Source organism: Trichomycterus rosablanca, chromosome 12 (assembly GCF_030014385.1).
Source record: "Trichomycterus rosablanca isolate fTriRos1 chromosome 12, fTriRos1.hap1, whole genome shotgun sequence".
In the NCBI taxonomy this organism is placed as follows: Eukaryota; Metazoa; Chordata; class Actinopteri; order Siluriformes; family Trichomycteridae; genus Trichomycterus; species Trichomycterus rosablanca.
Window position 1 is genome coordinate 4,111,979 of NC_085999.1, and position 24,963 is coordinate 4,136,941.

Consider the following 24,963-nt stretch of genomic DNA (forward strand, 5'->3'; position numbering starts at 1 on the left):
TTCGTGTCATTGAACTTCAGACAAAAGCTCCCCGCCTGGAGACCAGTTCTGCGCCGCTCGTTTTTACCAGCTTTAATCGGCCGCTTCTCATCTCTAGTTAGCACCGCGCGAGACCTCGGCCTCGGCCTCAAATTACTTCAAATCCGTCAGATCATGCTGCGATCATGATTGAAATTAAGACACAGACACGCTGTCTGACAGACTCACCGAGCGGGTTTTCCTCGATGGTGTGGCGGTGCTGCCGAGAATCTGCATCATTTCACCATAATCAGACTCAAGCTGATTTACTGTTTGTGATTTCCTCATTATAATATTTAATACTTAATTAATAATTATAAATATTAATAATTTATCATTATTAATTATTTCAACATAACTTTGTCTACTGTGTAAATGCACTAAACACACACACACACACACACACACACACACACACACTGGACGGCACGGTAGCTCAGTGGGTAGCACTGTCGCCTCACCGCAAGAAGGTCCTGGGTTCGATCCCCAGGTGGGGAGGTCCGGGTCCTTTCTGGTTGGAGTTTGCATGTTCTTCCTCTGGGAGCTCTGCTTTCCTCCCACAGTCCAAAGACGTGCAAGTGAGGTGAATTGGAGATACAAAATTAATTCAATCCATGACTGTGTTTGATATTAAACTTGTGAACTGATGAATCATGGGTAATGAGTAACTACCGTTCCTGTCATGAATGTAACCACAGTGTAAAACTTGACATTAAAATCCTAATAAACAAACACACAATCACACACACACACACACCACTTTAACTACACTGTACAGAAAAGTATTGGGACATCCCTTCTAATTATTAAATGTATGTGTTTCAGACACATACAATTCCAATAAATCAGTCATATAAGGGTAATTATATGCTTCAGACTTTGCAGGAACAGTTTAGGGAAGGCCCTGTTTACAAAGCAAGCTCTATAAATACAGGAATACAAGCTCTGATTAAAAACCAAGAAACTCCAGTGACCAGCACAGAGCCCTGACCTCTGGAATGAACTGGAACATCAATTGAGGCATTTTGAACCAAGCCATACAAATGCTCCTTTGAATGAATGGGTACAAATTCCCACAGTCTTGTGAGAAGCCTTCTCAGAGGAGTGCTACTGTTATAGATGAAAAGATCACTCTATATAAAATCCCTTTTTTTTTTTTAAAACAGGGTTTCCAACGAGCTCATGGTCATGTGTCCAAATACTTGTGGTACTATAGCGTAGCTTTAAGGAGGGAGAAAGATCCCCGAGTCGGCCCCAGCACTACTCCCATTATCCTACCGGTGAATGGTCATTAAAACGTGAGTGGCAATTGCACCCCGTTCCAGCTGATAATAGGCTCGTCTCTGGGCGTCTCTCGGAGCCCCGGCTGGACCGTCACCTCTCACCTGTCTGGCTCTGACCTCAGCAGTCATTGCTCAAATTAAGCAGCATAATGGTCCTTACAGCTCAGCCGACAGCACTAATGACGGCTTTTCCTTTTTTTCCCCCTCTCTCTCTCTCTCTCTCTCTCTCTCTCTCTCTCTCTCTCTCTCCCTGACTTCATTGTTTAACAGTTTCTAATGGAGGTTACGGTCAAGAAGAAGCATTCAGTTCCTACAGGCAGAGCGGAGACGTGAGTGGAGGCGTCGGCCATCAGCCACATCACAGGTAATATATAGTGTAGTGCAAAAAATCCTTAATTTATTCCTTTTTAATAACCTCAGTATTCTGTTCATGGTTGTGGTAGGTATGAAACCACCTGGGAAAACAGGGTGCAAGCTAATAATACACCCAGACACAGGGAACACAACACAGTGCCACAAATTCCTCCAAAATCTCATTAATTCTTGATTTGGTGATTTTTATTCTTTACTATTCAGTAAGCTATAACACCCTGTCAATGGAGTGCTGTCACCCTAAAAAAGATCACTCCCATCACAGAAAGTCTCATTACACTGATTCCCAATGACATTTACCTCTAAAGGGTCGAGTCAATCTAATCTGTGCCAGTCAAACCTCTTCCCAGCATTGCAAACCCACAAGGCCTACTCTTTAGGGGTCAATCATTCAGGCCTGTACTGTTCTTTGTAGTCTAGTGTAGTTGTAGTCTAGTGGTTAAGGTACCGGACTAGTAAGCGGTGTGTTGCTGTTTCAGACCCCACCACTGCCAGGTTGGCATTTTTGGACCCTTAAGCAAGAGCCTCAACCCACAGTTGCTTAGACTGTAAGTTGCTTTGGTATTAAGATTCTGCTAAATGCCGAAAATGTAAATGTACCCATCATACTCCGAGCCACTTGTCAAGAAATGGGACGCAGTTCAAACACTGGCCAGTTAAGCAGTCTTTGTAATTGACGGTTTTCTTGGACAACTAAGGTCAATAAGATCTGCAAAACATTTACACAGCTGCAGAGCATGCTGGGATGTATATTGTGGTAAATGCTCCGACAACACATACGTTTCTTTACTTATTTACTTAGGTTTTGCTTTAGTCTGTCACCCTGACATCTGTACAGTTAAAAACGTAATAGTTACATGCTACTACATGTAGGTGTACAAACACTTAGTTGCTGGTTTGTTAGGTACACCAGCTTCCTTGGACCCTGTACATTTACATGGATGGATGATCCACCAGCTCTGCCATCCAGCCGCAGCTGGGCGGCTACGTGAACAACGATTGGCTGTTGTTCATACAGGGTGGGAAGCCGGAGCCAGGATCTCATAACTGATGCAGTTACGACCTCTGCTGGCTGGTTGATGGTGCCTGCACAGAGTCGAGTGATAATACGCTAATCAGGGTGTGGCTCTCCGTACACAAAGCTGATTTGCATATGAACTCGCCTTGTGCAGGTGAAAAGATGCAGTCGGCTACTGCACACGTGTCGGAGGGGGCGTGTGTCAGACTCGCTCTCGTCAATCAGAAGTGGGATCAGCATCGGTAGAGAGGAAACGTAATGCAATCGGGTAATTGGATATGACTAGATAGGGAGGAAAACTGGGAAAATTGGAAATGTCTGATCCAATCAACAAAATGTTATGTAATGTATGTAAATGTAATTTTGATAAAAGATACTGCTGTAGTGTTGCTCTGTGCTTTTGTGTGCTTTGTGTGTTGGCTAATAAATGGGAAAAAATTTGAGAAATCAAAGCCATATAACCAAATAAGTCATTTTCAATTCCACTGTTGTTCATCCGCTGCTGCTTGCACCACCCCCGTTCTGGCCAAGGCGAGCTGGTGAACATATACACCGATAAGGCATAACATTATGACCACCTTCCTAATATTGTGTTGGTCCCTCGTTTGCTGCCAAAACAGCCCTGCAAATTTCTATCAGAACCAGCATGAACTTCTTCAGCAATCTGAGCTACAGTAGCTCGTCTGTTGGATCAGACCACACGGGCCATCCCCACGTGCATCAATGAGCCTTGGCCGCCCATGACCCTGTCGCCGGTTTACCACTGTTCCATCCTTGGACCACTGCAGACCGGGAACACACCACAAGAGCTGCAGTTTTGGAGATGCTCTGACCCAGTCGTCTAGCCATCACGATTTGCCCCTCGCCCATTTTTCCTGCTTCTAACACATCAACATCATCAAGGATAAAACGTTCACTTGCTGCCTGATATATCCCACCCACTAACAGGTGCCGTAATGAAGAGATAATCAGTGTTATTCACTTCACCTGTCAGTGGTCATAATGTTATGCCTGGTCGGTGTATGTGCTTCTTCCAACGTGCACAATCGCTGCCTGCTTCTTATAACCTGTGGGTGGTGGGTTCCCACACAGCCGTGTCACATACAGAGAGACCCACTATGTTTAATGTAATAGCCTCGAATATAGTGTGACCCCACCCAAACATAATGAGGGACCCCCACATGTAACAGATGCTTTCATGTATGTAGCAGACGCTTCTGTCCAAAGTGGCTTACAGTTATATACACTGAATACAATTTGAGCAATTGAGGGTAAAGGGCCATGCTCAGGGACCCAATAAGGGCCTTGGTCAAGTCCAGTATGTTAACAGCTGAGCTACCACTACCCAGTCCTGCCCTGGAGGTCACATAAGCTGAGATTTTTAAGTGTGTAGTGTGTATTAAGTGCATCAGTACTGCTCAATAGGTTTAAGGTGGGTGGCACGATGGCTTATTGGGTAGCACTGTTGCCTCACAGCAAGAAGGTCCTGGGTTCGATTCCCAGGTGGAGCGGTCTGGGTTCTTTCCCCTCGTAGAGCTTCGGTTTCCTCCCACAGTCCAAAGACGTGCAAGTGAGGTGAGCTAGAGATACAAAATTGTCCATGACTGTGTCTGATATTAAACTTGTGAACTGATGAATCTTGTGTAATGAGTAACTACCTGTTCTTGCATGAATGTAACCAAAGTGTAAAACATGACGTTAAAATCCTAATAAATAAATAAATTATAGGTTTAAGGTAAAGTAGTATGAGCTTACATTTAGACACAGTCGTATTCAGACCACTGTAACTTTTATTTATTTATTTTACATTGTGAAAATGAAGGCATAAAGTGTAGCAGTCACTTTCTTATGCTCACACAGTGCCAGAAACACAAAGCTCATTTCCACTTTATACAGCTTACACTGAAAAAGAAGGAAGGAATCCAGACCAGTGATATGAATGTCTGTATCAAACAGAGGAAGATCTCCGGAGTTACCACGACAGCATTAAGTATGATGTGCACGGCTTATTAAAGCACAGACATTTTATAAAATGCAGTGGTGAACAGAGTGTTCGGTGGGTCTGTAATAAAACAGTACAGTCATTGTTTTATCCGCGTTCGTGTTTGAGAGGATAATCAATCACGGGAAGATCTAACTGCGTTTAAATGTGTCCCGTGTAGAGTACAATCAACACAGAGCCACGCTAACAGCTACAGCTACAGCAGCGGCATCAGAAATAAAGAATAAATCAACAAAAATAGAATGCCTGATATAACCTAACAATCTCAGAGTGTAGGATGTGCAGTGGCAAGGAGACTGGAACCCACCCTGCCTTCCCTACCTCAGACATGTCCAGTTGTGTCTGTTTAGCTCTTGGCAAGGGTGGTGGCACCGTCAAGACTTGAACCCAGAGACTAGCATGTTTATTGCTGAGCCACACAAGTGCTTAAATGACACTTATATATCTGGGGTGTCCAAACTTTTCTTGTTTGGGGCCAAATGAAGTAAAAAATATGCATTTCATAATAAAACAAATAAAAATATAACAAAGCTCCCTGATTACTAACAATTCCACTTTTATTTAAGTAAACTAAGATTTTATCGATTATTGAATCATTTGTTAACCTGAAAGAATGAACTATAGTTTATATTTTGTGTGTTTGTGTGACAGTTTGGACTGGGAATCGAACCCTCGCTCTGCTGAAAGCTCTCTGAATGCCCACACTCCTCAGGGTTTGAAGGAACATCATCATGTCAAATCCTCCAAAAGCATGGACCTGGGTAAGGCATGATACAAAATCAAACAAAGTGTATATATGTGTTTATATTTACTTACCATATAGAAGCACTTTGTAGTTCTACAATTACTGACTGTAGTCCATCTGTTTCTCTGCATGCTTTGTTAGCCCCCTTTCATGCTGTTCTTCAGTGGTCAGGACCCCCACAGAGCAGGTATTATTTAGGTGGTGGATCACCGTGTCCACTCACTGTCCACTCTATTAGACGCTCCTACCTAGTCGGTCCACCTTGTAGATGTAAAGTCAGAGACGATCGCTCATCTATTGCTGCTGTTTGAGTCGGTCATCTTCTAGACCTTCATCAGTGGTCACAGGACGCTGCCCACGGGGCGCTGTCGGCTGGATATATTTGGTTGGTGGACTATTCTCAGTGAAGCAGTAACAGTGAGGTGTTTAAAAACTCCAGCAGCACTGCTGTGTCTGATCCACTCATACCAGCACAACACACACTAACACAGCACCACCATGTCAGTGTCACTGCAGTGCTGAGAATGATCCACCACCTAAATAATACCTGCTCTGCAGAGAAACAGATAGACTACAGTCAGTAATTGTAGAACTACAAAGTGCTCCTATATGGTAAGTGGAGCTGATAAAATAGACAGTGAGTGTAGAAACAAGGAGGTGGTTTTAATGTTATGTTCTTAATTGCTTATCTCTCTTGTTTTAATTTCATATTTCTTAAATTGTAGGGTATATTTTACAATATTTTCTTTAAATTTTTATCTCTCGTTTGAATTTCATGTTCTTAATTGTAACTAAATGTTTGCAAGAAGTCTTTCTGAGGTTCTAGATCTCAGGAATGTTTTACTGCTTTTAATTTTTCCTTATGTGAAGCATTTTGAATTGCCACTGTGTATGAAAGGTGCTATACAAATAAACTTGCCTTGCCTTATGGCTGATCAGTGTATACACACATAAAAATAATACTACTTATTTTACTTAATTTTATATTGGTTGTTTGGGGTGGGGTGTACAAAATTGTACCAGGTTTTTGCAAAGCGCCCTTCCAAATGAAGTGGGAACGCCGCTAATGTAGAGGTTTATTCCTGCTGCTGCTTTATTTCTATTTTTACAAAGATTTAAGAGAATTAAAACATCACAGATTCTTCTTTTTATTTTATCGCATCTTAGAAAATCCCAACTATTCTAGAAATAGGGTTTGTACACCGGTGAGAAGTCATTGATTATGGTTACTGTATGTGTTAGCATGTGTTTATTTTAGGACTAGAATTCATATTGATTAAAACGACGGCTGTGTGCACTTAGGAACAAACCTGCTCTTATGAGTGCGCTATGGATCTGTGCTCTCAGTGTGTGGTCACTGTCGCTCCTGCATTATACCGGGTGAACTATACAGGGCTACTTCCTGCTGAAAGCATCCCTTCACCTTTTATTTCTTTCTTTCTTTCTTTCTTTCTTTCTTTCTTTCTTTCTTTCTTTCTTTCTTTCTTTCTTTCTTTCTTTCTTTCTTTCTTTCTTTCTTTCTTTCTTTCTTTCTTTCTTTCTTTCTTTATTTATTTATTTATTTATTTATTTATTTATTTATTTATTTATTTTCCCTCTCAAAGGGAGGATCCAGAAGCACTTAGACCAGCCTGGCAATCTCTCTCTCTTTTTTTATTTATATGAAATGGCAACTCACCAGACTAAGTGCACGTCAGGAAACAGATCAATGCTCATCCTCCCTGTAATGCGATTAATTTGTGTCGGGTGTCCAGATCTCGCCCCAAAAATCTAATAACGGGGGCCTTTTTGCCGGATGCATCACACACGCACCAGACCGAATCTGTGTCACATGACGGCGTTTTAACAAACACTCGTGAATGTATTAGGGCTCTTTATTTGATTTAGGGGCCGATGGACGTGCCCGCCGTCGCCATGGTGGCATCGGTCCTGCATTCCGATTTCATGCCACATAAAAACGACACAGCAGCGCTGCTGAAGTTTTTAAACACCGTGTCCACTCACTGTCCACTCTATAAGACACTCCTACCTAGTTGGTCCACCCTGTAGATGTAAAGTCAGAGACGATCGCTCATCTATTGCTGCTGTTTGAGTCGGTCATCTTCTAGACCTTCATCGCGGCGCTGTTGGCTGGATATTTTGGTTATTGGACTATTCTCAGTCCAGCAGTGACAGTGAGGTGTTTAGAAACTCCATCAGCGCTGCTGTGTCTGATCCACTCATACCAGCACAACACACACTAACACACCACCACCATGTCAGTGTCACTGCAGTGCTGAGAATGATCCACCACCTAAATAATACCTGCTCTGTGGTGGTCCTGTGGGGGTCCTGACCATTGAAGAACAGCGTGAAAGGGGGCTAACAAAGCATGCAGAGAAACAGATGGACTACAGTCAGTAATTGTAGAACTACAAAGTGCTTCTATATGGTAAGTGGAGCTGATAAAATGGACAGTGAGTGTAGAAACAAGGAGGTGGTTTTAATGTTATGGCTGATCAGTGTATACACACACAAAAATAATATTAATTACTTGACTTGTATATTATATTATATACGTATATTATATTTTGCCGGATGCATCACACATGCACCGGACCGAATCTGTGTCATATGACGGCGTTTTGACAAACACTCATGAATGTATTAGGGCTCTTTATTTGATGGCCGTCGCCATGGTGGCCCGCGGTGATGGACGGCCGAATCGGTCCTGCATTCCAATTTCATGCCACGTAAAAAAAAAAGGACTCTGATTTTATTCCGTGTGCGGGTACGAAACGAACTCTGTGATAATCATAATGCACAGACAGTAAAACAGGCTCGGGTATTTTATGAGTAATAAAATATCTGAGTTCTCTTTGAATGGAATTTTTTGGCAGCGGGCGTATATTCACCCTGGCACAGGGTGCTTTAAAAGCAGGGGGCGAGTCGGCGTGTGTGTAAATAACAGTGTGCCTGTAGAAGAGATTTAAACTCACTACCTGCTTAATGGCTTTGTTTCTGACTGTGTCTGTGCCAGGGTGCTTTAACAGCCCCTGTGTGGATCAGTGGAATAAAGCGGTGGGATTAAACAGGTCCGGGTCCAGCTGGGTCCACGTTCCTGAAAGAGCCGGAATGTTTTAGCGGCGTCCAACTTTTCACAGTGATGATTGTTTTACCATCAGCTAACAGTTTTTATACTGAAGGAAGCGCACACATTATTCATTTATTTATTTATTTTTATTTATGTATTTTTATTTAATTTATTTTTATTTATTTATTTAATATATTTTTATTTATCTATTTTTATTCATTCATTTATTTATTTATTTTTATTTATTTATTTACTTATTTATTTATTTTTTAACTGCATTATCAGGGTTAGAGTCCTGCTCGGTCCAGCAACACTCTGGACAGGGTGTCAGTCTATCTCACTGCATCATTCAATCCAACTCACTCGCTCACCCGCCCACCCACTCGCTTGATCTACCACAACTTGCTCCCCTACCCTGTAGCTCAACCAAAACTCGATCACCAAAACACCCGTCCACCCACCCACTTGCTTCCTCAATCACCCACCTGTCCACTCGCTTGCTCTGAAAACCACTAATCCGCCCACTCGCGGTAGAAACCACCCATCCACCCACTCGCTTGCTCTTAAAACCACCCATCCAACTGCTTGATCACCCACCCACCCACTTGCTTGTTCAGATCACTCACTCGCTCGCTCTAAAAACCACCTGCCAACCCACTTGCTTGCTCAGATCACCCACCTGTCCACTCACTTACTCGCTTAACCAAACACCCGCCAACCCACTCGCTTGCTCTACCACCCACTCACATACTTACCCCATCCACCCAGCCACTCACCTGACCAATCTCTCACAAACCCACTCACTCATCACCCACTTGCTTACTCACCCACTCACTTGCCCACCAACCCACTCGCTCTAAAAACCACTTCCAACCCACTAGCTCGCTCAACCACCCACCCACTCGCTCACTCTGCCAACCCACTTGCTTGTTCTAGTACCCGCTCACTCTACCAACCACCTGCCAACCCACTTGCTTGTTCTAGTACCCACCCACTCAAACCCCACTCACTCACCTCATCCACCCAGCCACTCATCTGACCAATCACTCACAAACCCACTTACTCATCACCCACTTACTCACTCAATCTTTCACTGATGTTGAATGAGAAGACCTGGGGGGTTAAATTGAGTTGAGGTCATAGTTCTACACAGGCCACTGGACGTGTCTTTATGGACCTCACCTTGTGCACAGGGACACGTTCATGCTGGAACAGGACGGTGCCACCTCACCCCCCACAGCTCATCCTAAAGCGTGATTTACACGATATGGCAAAAAAGTATGTGGACATCCTTCTAATTATTGACTTCAGGTGTTTCATCTACACCCACTGCTAAATAAAAACAATATAAAGTAAAAATATTCTTTATAATATATGTAAGTTAGTTTCAGGACGTAAATGCAGCAGATATGTTGGACGTTGCGATACGTGACCGAGAGCGTCTCCAGATCTTTACCACAGAGAGGATATTTTACGAGGCTGGAATAGAGTCAGTAATAAGAGTGAGGTGTGAGATTAGAGAGGTGCTCTCAGCCCCAGTGAGATGAGAGATACGTGGGTGGAGAGAGAGGTAGCAGAAGAAGCCCACCGGCCCGTTGCCTCTGAGGGAGGGAAGGCACGGCGCAACCCAAATGAAATGTCGTCTCCCACGAGTCATTTTCTGGATGGATTTGATGGGTGAGATGGCTCTAGAAATTGAATGTGCGCCATGAAAATTCAACACCGCAGCACATTTTCAGATGTTAGCTAAGGATGACCCTATTAGCGCTGGTTTTTTTTTACCCCATTACATAGCGAGTAAAGAATATTTTACTCTGCTGAAACACTGAATGCAGCACAAATTCAATTGCACTTCATTTGGTTCCGGTGATGGGATGTTCAACTTCTACACACACACACACACACACACACACACACACACGATTGCGGTTCGTGTCTTAACTCACTCTCATTCCTTGCCGTGCTCTTCCACTAAATGTGTACATTGAAACGTGTAAATGTGTACATTGAAATGTGTACATGTGTACATTGGGTGCTGGTGATCTCAGAGTTTGATTAGGCTGTTTGGGTCCTTGGAGTAAAACCAAGTGTTTGGGTGGTGCGGTGGCGTAATGCTCTAACCTACCAATGCATCTCAACATCTCAAATTCTCGAGTGCTATTAACCTTAGCTGTCCAGTTAAGCGGTAGTAATAGCTCAGTGGTTAAGATACTGGACTAGTAATCAAAAGGTGGTCTGGTTCAAGCCTTGCAACCGTCAAGTTGCTACTGTCGGGGCCCTGAGCAGCCCTTATGTTGGTGCCCTGTCCGGGGTGTTCCTCCCTTATGTTGGTGCCCTGTCCAGAATGTTCCTCCCTTGTGTTGGTGCCCTGTCCAGAATGTTCCTCCCTTGTGTTGGTGCCCTGTCCAGAATGTTCCTCCCTTGTGTTGGTTCACTGTCCAGAGTGTTCCTCCCTTGTGTTGGTGCCCTGTCCAGGGTGTTCCTCCCTTATGTTGGTGCCCTGTCCGGGGTGTTCCTCCCTTATGTTGGTGCCCTGTCCAGGGTGTTCCTCCCTTATGTTGGTGCCCTGTCCGGGGTGTTCCTCCCTTATGTTGGTGCCCTGTCCGGGGTGTTCCTCCCTTATGTTGGTGCCCTGTCCAGGGTGTTCCTCCCTTATGTTGGTGCCCTGTCCAGAATGTTCCTCCTTTGTGTTGGTGCCCTGTCCAGAATGTTCCTCCCTTGTGTTGGTGCCCTGTCCAGGGTGTTCCTCCCTTGTGTTGGTGCCCTGTCCAGGGTGTTCCTCCCTTGTTTTGGTGCCCTGTCCAGGGTGTTCCTCCTTTGTGTTGGTGCCATGTCCGGGTCGTTCCTCCTTTGTGTTGGTGCCATGTCCGGGTCGTTCCTCCTTTGTGTTGGTGCCCTGTCCAGGGTGTTCCTCCCTTGTGTTGGTGCACTGTCCAAGGCGTTTCTCCCTTGTGTTGGTGCCCTGTCCAGAGTGTTCCTCCCTTGTGTTGGTGCCATGTCTGGGGCGTTCCTCCTTTGTGTTGGTGCCCTGTCCAGGGTGTTCCTCCCTTGTGTTGGTGCCCTGTCCAGGGTGTTCCTCCCTTGTTTTGGTGCCCTGTCCAGGGTGTTCCTCCTTTGTGTTGGTGCCATGTCCAGAGTGTTCCTCCCTTGTGTTGGTGCCCTGTCCAGGGTGTTCCTCCCTTGTTTTGGTGTCCTGTCCAGAGTGTTCCTCCCTTGTGTTGGTGCCATGTCTGGGGCGTTCCTCCTTTGTGTTGGTGCCCTGTCCAGGGTGTTCCTCCCTTGTGTTGGTGCCCTGTCCAGGGTGTTCCTCCCTTGTTTTGGTGCCCTGTCCAGGGTGTTCCTCCTTTGTGTTGGTGCCATGTCCAGAGTGTTCCTCCCTTGTGTTGGTGCCCTGTCCAGGGTGTTCCTCCCTTGTTTTGGTGTCCTGTCCAGAGTGTTCCTCCCTTGTGTTGGTGCCATGTCTGGGGCGTTCCTCCTTTGTGTTGGTGCCCTGTCCAGGGTGTTCCTCCCTTGTGTTGGTGCCCTGTCCAGGGTGTTCCTCCCTTGTTTTGGTGCCCTGTCCAGGGTGTTCCTCCTTTGTGTTGGTGCCATGTCCGGGTCGTTCCTCCTTTGTGTTGGTGCCCTGTCCAGGGTGTTCCTCCCTTGTGTTAGTGCACTGTCCAGGGTGTTCCTCCCTTGTGTTGGTTCCTTGTCCAGGGTGTTCCTCCCTTTGTGTTGGTGCCCTGTCCAGGGTGTTCCTCCCTTTGTGTTGGTGCCCTGTCCAGGGTGTTCCTCCCTTGTGTTGGTGCCCTGTCCAGGGTGTTCCTCCCTTGTGTTGGTGCCCTGTCCAGGGTGTTCCTCCTTTTTGTTGGTGCACTGTCCAGAGTGTTCCTCCTTTGTGTGGGTTCCTTGTCCAGGGTGTTCCTCCTTTGTGTGGGTTCCTTGTCCAGGGTGTTCCTCCCTTGTGTTGGTGCCCTGTTCAGGGCGTTCCTGCCCAGTGTTTTCCAGTGGAACTTGACCGTCAGTGCCCAAGACCAGGACAAATCGGTTAATGAAGTAGTTAAATATTTTCTATTTAGGTCTCTGCATAAATGATTAGGCAGAGCTTTAGACTACAGTCAGTGAATGTGCTTCTACTGTATTTTAAAGAGCTAATCCATGCTTGTCTGTATTTCGGCAGCTCTTTTTGTCAATGATACAAAGCTGAGTAGATGAAAAAAAACTTTCTTCTATACCGAACACCTACATAAAACCAACATGGATCTCGAGAGCTTTTCAGTCTTATATAAGTCCACATGAAACCCCAGAGAGAAGAATACGTTTTCACTGCCTTCTTTTCTCTGATTCTTTTGATCAGAAGCTTTTCAGTAGCAGAACTACATCTGTATCCGAAAGTCCAAGGCTAAAGCGTCTTATTCTCTTTTAATCCCACCAGTGGGTCGGGAACATAAACGGTCAATGAGAGCCTGCCATTAGCGGGAAGCGAATGCCTACATTATTCAACGACCTATTTTTGTATTTTTCACCTCGTTCCCTCTGTGGAGAGTGTGCAGAATTAGATTTAATCATGTTCCGAACCGCCATTAGCCACATTTCTGTTTAAGGAGAGAGAAAACGCATTAACAGGAGAGCCGTGCTGTCCGTAGAGGACGCTCACCGATGTGTGCTGATTTTAGATTTGAATGTGTGGATGTTTGTGATCGTGTCGTTACACTCAGGTGTCTGCTTTAAATATTCATCCACGTCGTGAGATCTAGCATTGATGCTCTCTTATGCAGTTCAACAAAACAGTAGAGAACAGTTTGGAATCTGAAGGGTGGCGCTTGTGCCAGAATTAATTTCACCTTCTCTGGCAATGGATCTGTTGTAAACGTAAAAGTTAATGGCTTAGTACATGTGATGTGCTGCCAAAAGGGCAAAATAAAGAAGCAGTTACCCTGGTCGGGTTGCTTTTAAAAGAATATTCCAGCAATTTTCCACCTCAATTTAAACTGTAATAAATCTGTAGTGCATTATGAAATAACCCTGGACAATAATTTTAACACTTTCCTCTGAATTGTGAAAGAAAACAGGAAACCTGTTCACTCACTCAGTTGCGGGAGAGATCTTTAACTTTTTATGTTGGTAATGAAAAGGCAGACAGATTAGCAGAAAGCACAGCTTCCTTCATCAGATGCCAAACAACTAATATCCGCCTACCACCCCAAATAAAATACAACCAGTAAAACATACTGATCAGGCTGTTTATACCAGATGCTTCATTGGACACACACGGTTAAGTTAGGTTAAGATAGATTAGATGAATTGAGATTAGATGAGTTGAGATGAGTTGAGATGAGATGTTGAGTTAAGATGAGATGAGTTAAGTTGAGATAAGATGAGTTGAGATGAGATGTTGAGTTGAGATGTTGAGTTCAGTTGAGATGAGATGTTGAGTTAAGATGAGATGAGATATGTTGAGTTGAGATGTTGAGTTCAGTTAAGATGAGATGTTGAGTTGAGTTGAGATGTTGAGTTCAGTTAAGATGAGATGAGTTGAGATGAGATGTTGAGTTGAGTTGAGATGAGATGTTATGTTGAGTTGAGTTGAGAAGAGATGTTGAGTTGAGATGACTTCCTGTAAGTGTGTTCACTTTTACCCCATTTTCTCCCTAAATTAGACAGTGGCACGGTGGCTCAGTGGGTAGCACTGTCGCCTCACAGCAAGAAGGTCCTGGGTTCGATCCCCAGGTGGGGCGTTCTGAGTCCTTTCTGTGTGGAGCATGTTCTCCCCGTGTCTGCATGAGTTTCCTCCGGGAGCTCCGGTTTCCTCCCACAGTCCAAAGATGTGAAAGTGAGGTGAACTGGAGATACAAAATTGTCCATGACTGTGTTTGATATTAAACTTGTGAACTGATGAATCTTGTGTAATGAGTAACTACCGTTCATGAATGTAACCAAACCAAGTGGAAGAAGTGTTATAAAATCATTGTGTTACTTCTATGAGCTTCTTATTTATATTTTGCAGTATCTGGTCACACTGTTAGCCTGGCTTATATTGGTAAAGTTTCCTGCTGGGGGAAAAACTGACCTCATGAAAAATGAAAAGGATTATTTCGCAGAGATCGCAGTGTAATAAAAACCTTTTATTGCTGCCCTGTCTTGGTGCTGCCAGCTGCCGCCTCTCTCTCTCTCTCTCTCTCTCTCTCTCTCTCTCTCTCTCTCTCTCTCTCTCTCTCTCTCTCTCTTTAAGTTTTATGCATTCTTAGCGCTATATGTTTGTCAGACTCCTGGATTTTTTGCAGCTTGTGGCTGCGTCTGCCTGGTATTTATAGTAATTACACCAAACAGCAGCCAGTTTCCAGCTCTGCGTCTTCATTCCTGAGAAGTGAACCAGTATTTTCTGACTAATGAGAACCAAACGCGTTCTGATTTACTTTTTCCACCCCATTTTTTTAACACATTATGCGGTTGCACCGGCTGCAGTTTTGTTTCGGAGAGGCACGATTGTACCCAGTAGACGTTCCACTGGCTTTAAGGCTCTGGTTACAGACGTATTATTATTTTTTATTTTTTTTATTTTCATGGCACAACCGAACGCAGCTTGAGTTAGTGGGCTAGCCACAGATGCAGGGGCACAGCTGCTCCATCTACAAGCCCTGTAATAAAACCCAAACCCTTTTCTGCACGCCCAGCAGTCCTGCGTCCCCCCCGCTGTAAACACGTTCAGCTAGGCTACTGAAAAATGGGGGGGGGGGTGTTTGAGGTTTTGGGGCGAGTATTTGGTAAAGTTGCTAACGTGTCATATAAAGTAAATGCGTGTGAGGTTTGTATCGTTAGATGAAGGTTTTTTCAGCATAGCAAACTTGCTCTGGATAAAATGAAAGCTGTCAGGGATCAGCCATAACATTAAAACCACCTCCTCGTTTCTACACTCACTGTCCATTTTATCAGCTCCACTTACCATATAGAAGCACTTTGTAGTTCTACAATTACTGACTGTAGTCCATCTGGTTCTCTGCATGCTTTTTTCTTAGCCTATTTTTCGGCTGTTCTTCAATGGTCAGGACCACCACGGGACCACCACAGAGCAGGTATTATTTGGGTGGTGGATCATTCTCAGCACTGCAGTGACACTGACATGTTGGTGGTGTGTTAGTGTGTGTTGTGCTGGTATGAGTGGATCAAAAAAGTTTTTAAATACCAGTTTTTAAATACCTCACAGCGCCCCGTGGGCAGCGTCCTGTGACCACCGATGAAGGTCTAGAAGATGACCGACTAAAACAGCAGCAATAGATGAGCGATCGTCTCTGACTTTACATCTACAAGGTGGACCGACTAGGTAGGAGTGTCTAATAGAGTGGACAGTGAGTGGACACAATATTTAAAAACTCCAGCAGCGCTGCTGTGTCTGATCCACTCATACCAGCACAACACACACTAACACACCACCACCATGTCAGTGTCACTGCAGTGCTGAGGATGATCCACCACCCAAATAATACCTGCTCTGTGGGGGTCCTGGGAGAGTCCTGAGCATTGAAGAACAGGGTGAAAGGGGGTAACAAAGCATGCAGAGAAACAGATAGACTACAGTCAGTAATTGTAGAACTACAAAGTGCTTCTATATGGTAAGTGGAACTGATAAAATGGACAGTGAGTGTAGAAACAAGGAGGTGGTTTTAATGTTATGGCCTTTAGAGTGTTGCGGCACACCCAGTTTGCCGCTGACCTTTTCAAAGCTCCTCCAATGAGACGAACTGTTTGATATGACGTGATTAAAGTGACTCAGGCTGTACACACAACTGTTAACGTGAACAAAACTTAACGTGACGACTTGTACTAAAACAGCAAGCGTGGAATTTCATTAGTGGAAAGAATTTATGAGCAGTAATAATGAAGAGAAGTTTAGTGCTCCTGTCTCCTTCTGTTAATACATTAAACCACGTTAAGCTTTATTTTTAACCATAAGTGTTTTAGACTCTCAGAAAAGCTGATTCTCACAATTTCTCAGAAGCTCGAGCTGTAACACAAGTTTAAAAGTGAAACGGATGAAAATCCAGATAAACACAGATACACGTGGAGCTTTCAGACTGGATCTGATGGTTATTCCACACTAATGCAGATTCGTCTCATATTCACACTTTGAGCCAGGGCTCGTGGTGAACCAAGTGCAAAACGCTTCTCATGTGAACGCACCCTAACGATATGCAAATATTGATTAGCAGCCTAACAGCTGGCCATGTGCATGCAGTTAGCGGTCATTAAAAAGTAACCCGAGTACAACCTCACCCCCCCCTCCACCCCGGTCTGATCTGTTTTTGTTCTCTCTCTCTTTCTTTTTTTAAGTCGCAGATGAAAGCAAAGTGGCGACTCTGCTGGGGCAAAAGTCAGGTAAGGAATGCATGCAGGCACACATTCACAAACACAAACAGCTGGCTTCAGGCATCAGTCCCGTGTCCCGTTGATGGAGGGTCTCCATCTGGCATGATGCTGATGGATGGAGCTCTGAAGCCGCTCGGGCCGAGAGGGACGGGGGACCCGTGGACGGGCGAACAACTGCACCTCCATATGCTGAAACACACCAAACACAATCCGGCTGGAGAGTTTAGTTACTGATGGAGCAACATTGGATGATAAATGACTGTGAATTTGGGTATTTTATGTCAGACACAACACAGATTACACAGAAGTGCCTCTATCTCTATCTCTTCATCACGGCACCTGTTAGTGGGGGGGATATATTAGGCAGCAAGTGAACATTTTATCCTCAAAGTTGATGTTAGAAGCAGGAAAAATGGGCGAGCGTGAGGATCTGAGCGAGTTTGACGAGGGCCAAATTGTGAGGCTACACGACCGGGTCAGAGCATCTCCAAAACTGCAGCTCTTGTGGCATGTTCCCGGTCTGCAGTGGTCAGTATCTATGTACAGTGGTAAACCGGCGACAGGGTCATGGGCGGCCAAGGCTCATTGATGCACGTGGGGAGCGAAGGCTGGCCCGCGTGGTCCGATCCAACAGACGAGCTACTGTAGCTCAGATTGCTGAAGAAGTTCATGCTGGTTCTGATAGAAAGGTGTCAGAATACACAGTGCATCACAGTTGCAGGGCTGCTTTGGCAGCAAAAGGGGGACCAACACAATATTAGGAAGGTGGTCATAATGTTAAGCTGGATCGGTGTAAATGCATATTTAAAATTTGATTGCTGGATTTTTTGCAGCTTGTGGCTGCGTCTGCCTGGTATTTATAGTAATTACACCAAACAGCAGCCAGTTTCCAGCTCTGCGTCTTCATTCCTAAGAAGTGAACCAGTTTTTTCTGACTAATGAGAACCAAACGCGTTCTGATTTACTTTTTCCACCCCATTTTTTATTTATTTATTTTTTTTACACTTATGCGGTTGCACCGGCTGTCGTTTCAAAGAGGCGCAGTTGTACCCAGTAGATGTTCCACTGGCTTTAAGTCTCTGGTTACAGGTTTTTATTTATTTATTTTTATTCATGTATGTATTTATTTATTTATTTCAATTTTTTTTTTTTTTTTTTTTTTTTTTTTTTTTTTATTTAAGCTGCTCAACAGTCCAGGCTCTCTTGTTTTATGTTACATATGATAATGCACCACAGGTTTCTAATAAGATATAGGTCTGCACTGCAGGCAGGACATTCTAGCACCTGCACTATCTTGTTTAGAGGTCATGCTGTTGTAACACATGCGGAAAGTGGCTTGGCAATGTCTGGTATTCTGTTTTTTTTTTCAGCATAGCAAACCTCCTGGACAAAATAAAAGCTGTCAGGGTTTAGCTGCCTAAGAGCTTGGCAATGTCTAGTTGAAACAAGTCTGGACTGCATAATACTACTACTGGCTTTGTAGTATCTATAAACATATAGCCTGTAGAAGCCTGTAGATGTGCAGGTTTACACAGTGGGCATTATGTTTGCATTTATTAATAAATGTATTCGTTTTGACCAATAGGAATTGGTCAGTTGGCCGTATTGGCAAAGCATTAATCTTTAATGATCTCAACAAAAATAAACAGCAAGAATTAAACAAGTAGGTGCAGTAAGTTGATTTGATTTTTCATGGTTATAGACTGAAACATCTCCTCACATCATGAGGGCAGTTGTAGCCTAGCGGTTGAGGTACTGGACTAGTGATCAAAAGGTTGCTGGTTCAAGCCCCACCACTGCCAGGTTGTCACAGTTAAACCTCAATTGCTTAGATAGTATACTGTCACAGTACTGTAAGTCTCTTTGGTTAAAGCGTCCTAAATGCAGAAAATATAATCATGAACCCTCTTCCTTCATGCTCAACCATGGTGCAGATTCACTGTGTCGTTTCTCACCGGCTCTTCAAACACACCTTTCTGGACCATCACCATACAACACAAATCATGATTCATGACTCTACACAACTCTGATAAACCACGATGAATCAAACTTCCCATCTTCTGCCAAAATATATTTTCTCTTTGAGGTTTTTCCTCAGACAGTAATGACTTTTTATCATCTCATCCATAAACCTGCATTAGACAAACTTCTGCTGATTGTTTTAGTGCGATTTATCCTGTCTTTGAGAACTGTACATTTTAGACAGAGGTTATCCCTTTGTGACATGGTTTTGGGCCTTCCAGGACATTTATCTTCAAGAAAAAAAACAGTAAAAACGTATTTATACTTCATATCAAGCATTTAATCATGATCACACTTTTACTTTACTGGACTATTTAAACCACAGCACGCACTTTCACTTTGCATCAGTTCATCTCTGGCATGCTTGAACCCAGTGAAGTCTTCCATTGATATACGGCTCCTTTTTTGCATAATGGAATCTTAACTTGCGATTATTGATGCAGTAATAAACTTACTGGTTAGTTTTGACAGGGATTCTCAAACCCATGTGGTTGTATTTATTACAGAAGCATGTTGTTGTTGTTTAATGCAGAACTGAATGATGATTGAAGCTCACAGACATTTAAAATTGATTTTTTTCCATTTATGCACAGTGATTTATTTTAATTATGTTATGGACTGTCGATGTTAAATGTTTATGTTGACAAATAGCCGACTTCGACCAGACGTCATCTTTACTAGCCAAAAATATGGACCTAGGTGTCTTACACTTTTCAAACACGTAGCTCATGAGGGCAAGAGATGGAAACATATTATTATTGGCATTGTAAATACTGTTGTACGTCTTCCAGAAATCAGACAGACAGACAGACAGACAGACAGACAGACAGACAGACAGACAGACAGACAGACAGACAGACAGACAGACAGATAGATAGATAGATAGATAGATAGATAGACAGACAGACAGCTAGATAGATTATTATAGATTATTATTGGCATTGTAAATATTGTTGTACTTCTTCCAGAAATGAGACAGACAGACAGAAAGATAGATAAACAGATAGATAGACAGAAAGACAGACAGAAAGACAGACAGAAAGATAGACAGACACAGTAATAGATAGACAGACACAGATATATATATAGATAGAGACAGACAGACACAAAGATAGATAGATAGATAGATAGATAGAGAGAGACAGACAGACAGACAGACAGACAGACAGACAGAAGGATGGATGGACAGACATACAGACAGACAGACAGGGAAAGTCAGTTATTACAGCAGCTGAAGATACATTAAAGCAAAAGTATTAAAGTTCAGAAGTATGTTGTGCAACACTATAATGAAATAAATAGAATAATAAATGTGGTTTGTAATATAAAGAAGTATTAAAGTGTCATTGCAGTAAACATTCATGAGCAAAACAACAGTGATTCACATATTCTTATTTTACATCATTAAAGCCAGAAGTGACTTCCAGCATTTATATTCATTAAGTGACCAACATTAGCCTTGTAATCCAATATAAAACGTTAGAAACAATCACTGGACACCAAACTGGTTTTGGCTCTCGACTTCATGTGTGGTAGGTGGAAATTTCACTGAAGCGTTGTTTAATGAGGGGTTTTATACTCGACTATAGTTGTGTGTGTGTGAGGTTTAGTGCAATTACATGTTTATAGCTGTGCTTACCTTGCATGTGTGGTCCGTAATATCCTGGCGCATGTTTTCACCAGATGTTTACCTCGCTCTCCTCATCCCTTCATCCTTCCGCCTGCGCCTCAGGGCAGCCGCACTCACAGTTAAACGTGTTAAATGGTTTAGATTAAACAGGGGGAAGAGAAAAGAGGCCTGGGGGTTACCCCTCTCAAATCCATCTCTCCTCTGTCCAGCACTCCTGACTACACTACACACACTGGCTTTGATATATGTGAGGACAGACCCGCTCCCATCATGCATCTCTCCAGATAACTGCCCTGTGCGGCCGTGAATCACTCCTGACTTGTATCACAGTTGTGGAACTTGGCTCCTCATGCTAATCATGCACTAATGTTAAACTGGAAGGTTTTGCTGACCAGTGTTTAATAGGGTTAATCAGGGCTTTATGCAGGTCACCGAGGTTCCACCAAACCCTGAGCCTGTTTATTCATTAGAAGATTCTCACCTCACAGCGAGACATCTTTATGCATCTCGGCTCTCGCTCCAGAACCTCTCAGCCCTTGACTAATGGCTCGCTTCTCGTATTTGACACGTGTGATTTTTCTCCATGCTTGCAGTAAAAACAGGCCTGGTAATAAGTTTAATAAAAACAATCCATTCTGCAGCAGATTTACTGATGCTCGTGTTAATGTTTATTGACAGGCTGCTGAAGCTTTCGCTGACTAGGTGGGTTCGGTCGGGCCGGGCACACAAAAAGGCCTCGGAATGCCTCTTCATGAGCTTTGACATATTTAATTAGCTGGATTGTCTTAAGAGCCTTGGCTACATGCTTTTAATCTACCTAAAACCTCCTCAGTGCTGCTCTCTCTCTCTCTCGCTCTCTCTCTCTCTCTCTCTCTCTGTTTTCCTTTCTGTCTTTCACTCCGTTGTTCTCTCTCTCTCTCACTCGTCCCAGCCTGGTGTGATTTCCAGCCCTATCGAATCTAATTCCCATCAAAATCTTGTTACACTTTCCTCTGTCTGAGCTCTGTGTAATAACTCTTTCTGTTTATACAGCATCACACAGCACTACAGCGTACACAACACAACACACACCGGCCCTTCTGCAAGTTTATTTACTTGTTTATTTACAAGTTTATTTGGGAGGATAGGATTGCTGCTTCTGTTTAAGTGCCTGGTGTCTAACACTGGAATCTGATAGTGTTCTGCAGACAGATCCTCTCAGCAGCAGTAAGCAAATCAGTTGTAGTCTAGCGGGTACAGTTCTGGACTAATCCAAAGGTTGCTGGTTCAAGCCCCACTTCTCTCAGGTTGCAACTGTTGGGCCATTGAGCAAGGCTCTTAACCCTTACTTGCTTAGACAATATACTCTCACAGTACTGTAAGTGGCTTTGGATAAAGACGTCTTCTAAATGCTGCAAATGTAAATCCTCCACTTAGTCTTTCACTGTTGTTCCTGTTCATTGTATTGGTCAGTAATAGGGGTTCCTTTTTGCTTTAGTTGGAAAAAGAAAGATACATTAGCTTATCAGAAGCTTATCAGAATTCTAGTGGATCAGTGGAAGTTTATATACTAATATGACTGCGCCTTTAAGCAGCTTAACAATATCAAGGATATTATCAAGGGCATTTAAACAGAAGCAGCAATCTTATCGTTTTACCTTGATATGGTTATTTTCTAAGCTATTTAAAGGCGCAGTATATATAGTATATACTCGGTACATAGCACTGTTGCTTCACAGCAAGAACTCCTTTCTGTGTGGAGTTGGCATGTTCTCCCCATGTCTGTGTGGGTTTCCACCAGGAGCTCCGGTTTCCTCCCACAGTCCAAAGACGTGCAAGTGAGGTGAATCAGAGATACAAAATTGTCCATGACTGTGTTTAATATTAAACTTGAACTGATGAATCTTGTGTAATGAGTAACTACCGTTCCTGTCATGAATGTAACCAGAGTGTAAAACATGACGTTAAAATCCTAATATGTTACAGCGGTACCTTGAAACTCAACGTCAATTGGTTCTGGGACTGGCGTTAAGTTTAAAAGACGTTGAGTTTCAAGGTATTTTTTTTCCCTGTAAGGATGTTTGGGAAACCTGTTAATGTGTTCCATGGTCCCGTGGAACTGCATATACTGTATTTTAGGCCCATGTAAAATCATGGGGTTGTTTTTGACACACACTTATACACTGAAAATAACCCAATATGTTGTTCTTTTAATACATTAAACCACGTTAAGCTTTTTTTTTTTTTTTTTTACGATGTGTTTTAGGCTCTCAGTAAAGCTGATTCTCACAATTTCTCAGAACCTCGACCTGTAACACAAGTTTAAAAGTGAAACAGTGAGGAAAATCCAGATAAACACAGATACATGTGAAGCTGTCAGAGTGAATCTGATGGTTATTGTACACAAATGCAGATTCGTCTCATATTCGCACTTTGATGACGTTTTACCGCACCGCTCAAGCCGAGTGCTGAACAAAGTGACACTTTATTGTTAATTTAAAATTAAATAAATAAATAATAATAATAATAAAAACCCTGAACACGTTGAGTTTAAGGGGAACGTTGAGTTTTAGGGTACAAATCTCTTGACGAAGGGCATGAGTTTCAAAGATTTTGAGTTTAGGGGTCGTTGAGAAATTAATATGTACAGACTAGATGTTCGAAACTAAATGATAAAATGACAGTTTGTTGACGTGATATCTATGGAGGGGATATATACACTTAAATCTAAGTGTATGACTTACTAATGAAGTACAAGCATCTCATTGCAGTCTTGGTTCTGCAATGATTTCTGCAACTGTTACTTTTCTGTGACTCAGTTAATCCAACCTTTCTGTTCTTTTCCTTTGCTCATCCTGAGATGTGTGTCCAAACCACCTTTCTCTCACTGCTCTCCACATACTGCTTGTGTGTGTGTGTGTGTATAAAAGTCTTGAAATGCCCGACAACGTTGGCTGCGCGCTCAGACCGCAGGCCGTAGTGCTTTAGTTCCAGAGCAAATACCCGATCTTCCCGCTAAAGTCATGGAAAAGCCCGTGCTCGCTAGCTCCAGAACGCTTCTTATGGAAAATATGATCGGCTGATAAATCCTCTCACTTATTTTTCTGACGGTGCGGTCGAATGAAACCAGGACTGTTATTCATTCAGTATAGGTGTGGAGTGTGCCAGGCATTTGTGGTTTAAACCAGCTGGGGCTGCAAACCTGAGAAACATAATATAAATATAATAATCTAAAAAAAACACAGTTTCTTACGTTTACTTTGACTTTATTTGATGTCAGACAGGATGAACCTGAGATACTTCATGATTTATCTGTTTAACTTCAAGTATTAATAAACACCCATTCCTGCATTTTAGGCCTGCAACACATTCCAAAAAAAGTTGGGACAGTAAAGCATTTATCACTTTGTAATGTTAAAAGACGTTTTGGCACCGAGGAGACCAAGTGATTTAGTGTTTCAGCTTTTATTTTGTCTCGTTCTTCCTGCAAACACGTCTTGAGTTGTGAAACAGTACGGGGTCGTCGTTGTCGTATTCTTTGCTTTAAAATTATCCACACATTCTCTATTGGGGACAGATCAGGACTGCAGGCAGGCCAGTCCAGTACCCGTACCCTCTTCTTCGGCAGCCATGCGTTTGTAATGTGAGCGTTTTGCATCGTCTTGTTGAAAAATGCTGAACGTCCCCGGAAAAGACGACGTCTTGAAGGCAGCACGTGTTGCTCTAAGATCTCGATGTACTTTTCTGTATTAATGCTGCATCACAGGGTGTAAATGACCTTTACCAAGGGCACTGACACCCCCCATACCATGACAGACCCTGATACTGACACGCCCCCATACCATGACAGACCCTGGCTTTTGGACTTGTTGCTGATAACAGTCTGGATGGTCCTTTTCGTCCTTGGTCCAGAGCAAAAAAGACCTGGGATGCTGATTAATCTGACCACTATACCCATTTCCACTGTGTGCTGGTCCATCCTAGATGCCTCCGAGCCCCGAGAAGTTGACGCCGCTTCTGGACATGGTTAACATAAGGCTTCTTTTTTGCACAGTAAAGTTTTAAGTGCCATTTGTGCATGTAACTCTGTATTTTAGAGCTCGACAAAGGTTCAGACTTTATTTTTATTTAAGCATGTGCTCAGACGACAGCCATGTGGATTAGATCTACGTATTAAGAGCTTAAGTTTATACCTTTGCAGCCTTGCTATAAATATGACCTCACATGTGAGAAGTAGAAAATGTGGCATCTAAATTAATCCCAAACAATAATAATAATGGTGGAATGTGAGTCTTTAGTGAGTCTGGGTTCTCCTGTAATGCTTCCAGCTTCTTACCTTTTGAAACCCAGACACGCTTTCACTTCTGCACAGCTTAAAAAGCGAAGGATAATCAGCTTTCTTTAAATAGTCTGTTTGACACCCTGACTGTAGTTTAGTGAACCGTAGACGGGAGAAAGGTCACGAGGGAAAAAATCAG

At 43.2% G+C, this 24,963-nt stretch overlaps 1 protein-coding gene across 2 annotated transcripts in view; it reads left to right on the forward strand.

Annotated features, from left to right (window-relative positions):
- pard3bb (par-3 family cell polarity regulator beta b) overlaps nt 1-24,963 on the forward strand; it is a 416,753-nt gene that overhangs the window by 211,242 nt on the left and 180,548 nt on the right. For both annotated transcript variants that reach the window (XM_063005444.1, XM_063005445.1), the window contains exons 15-17: nt 1,572-1,665; nt 5,345-5,454; nt 16,819-16,863. In XM_063005444.1, coding sequence (XP_062861514.1) covers nt 1,572-1,665; nt 5,345-5,454; nt 16,819-16,863 — 249 coding nt within the window. The remainder of the gene's footprint in view (nt 1-1,571; nt 1,666-5,344; nt 5,455-16,818; nt 16,864-24,963) is intronic.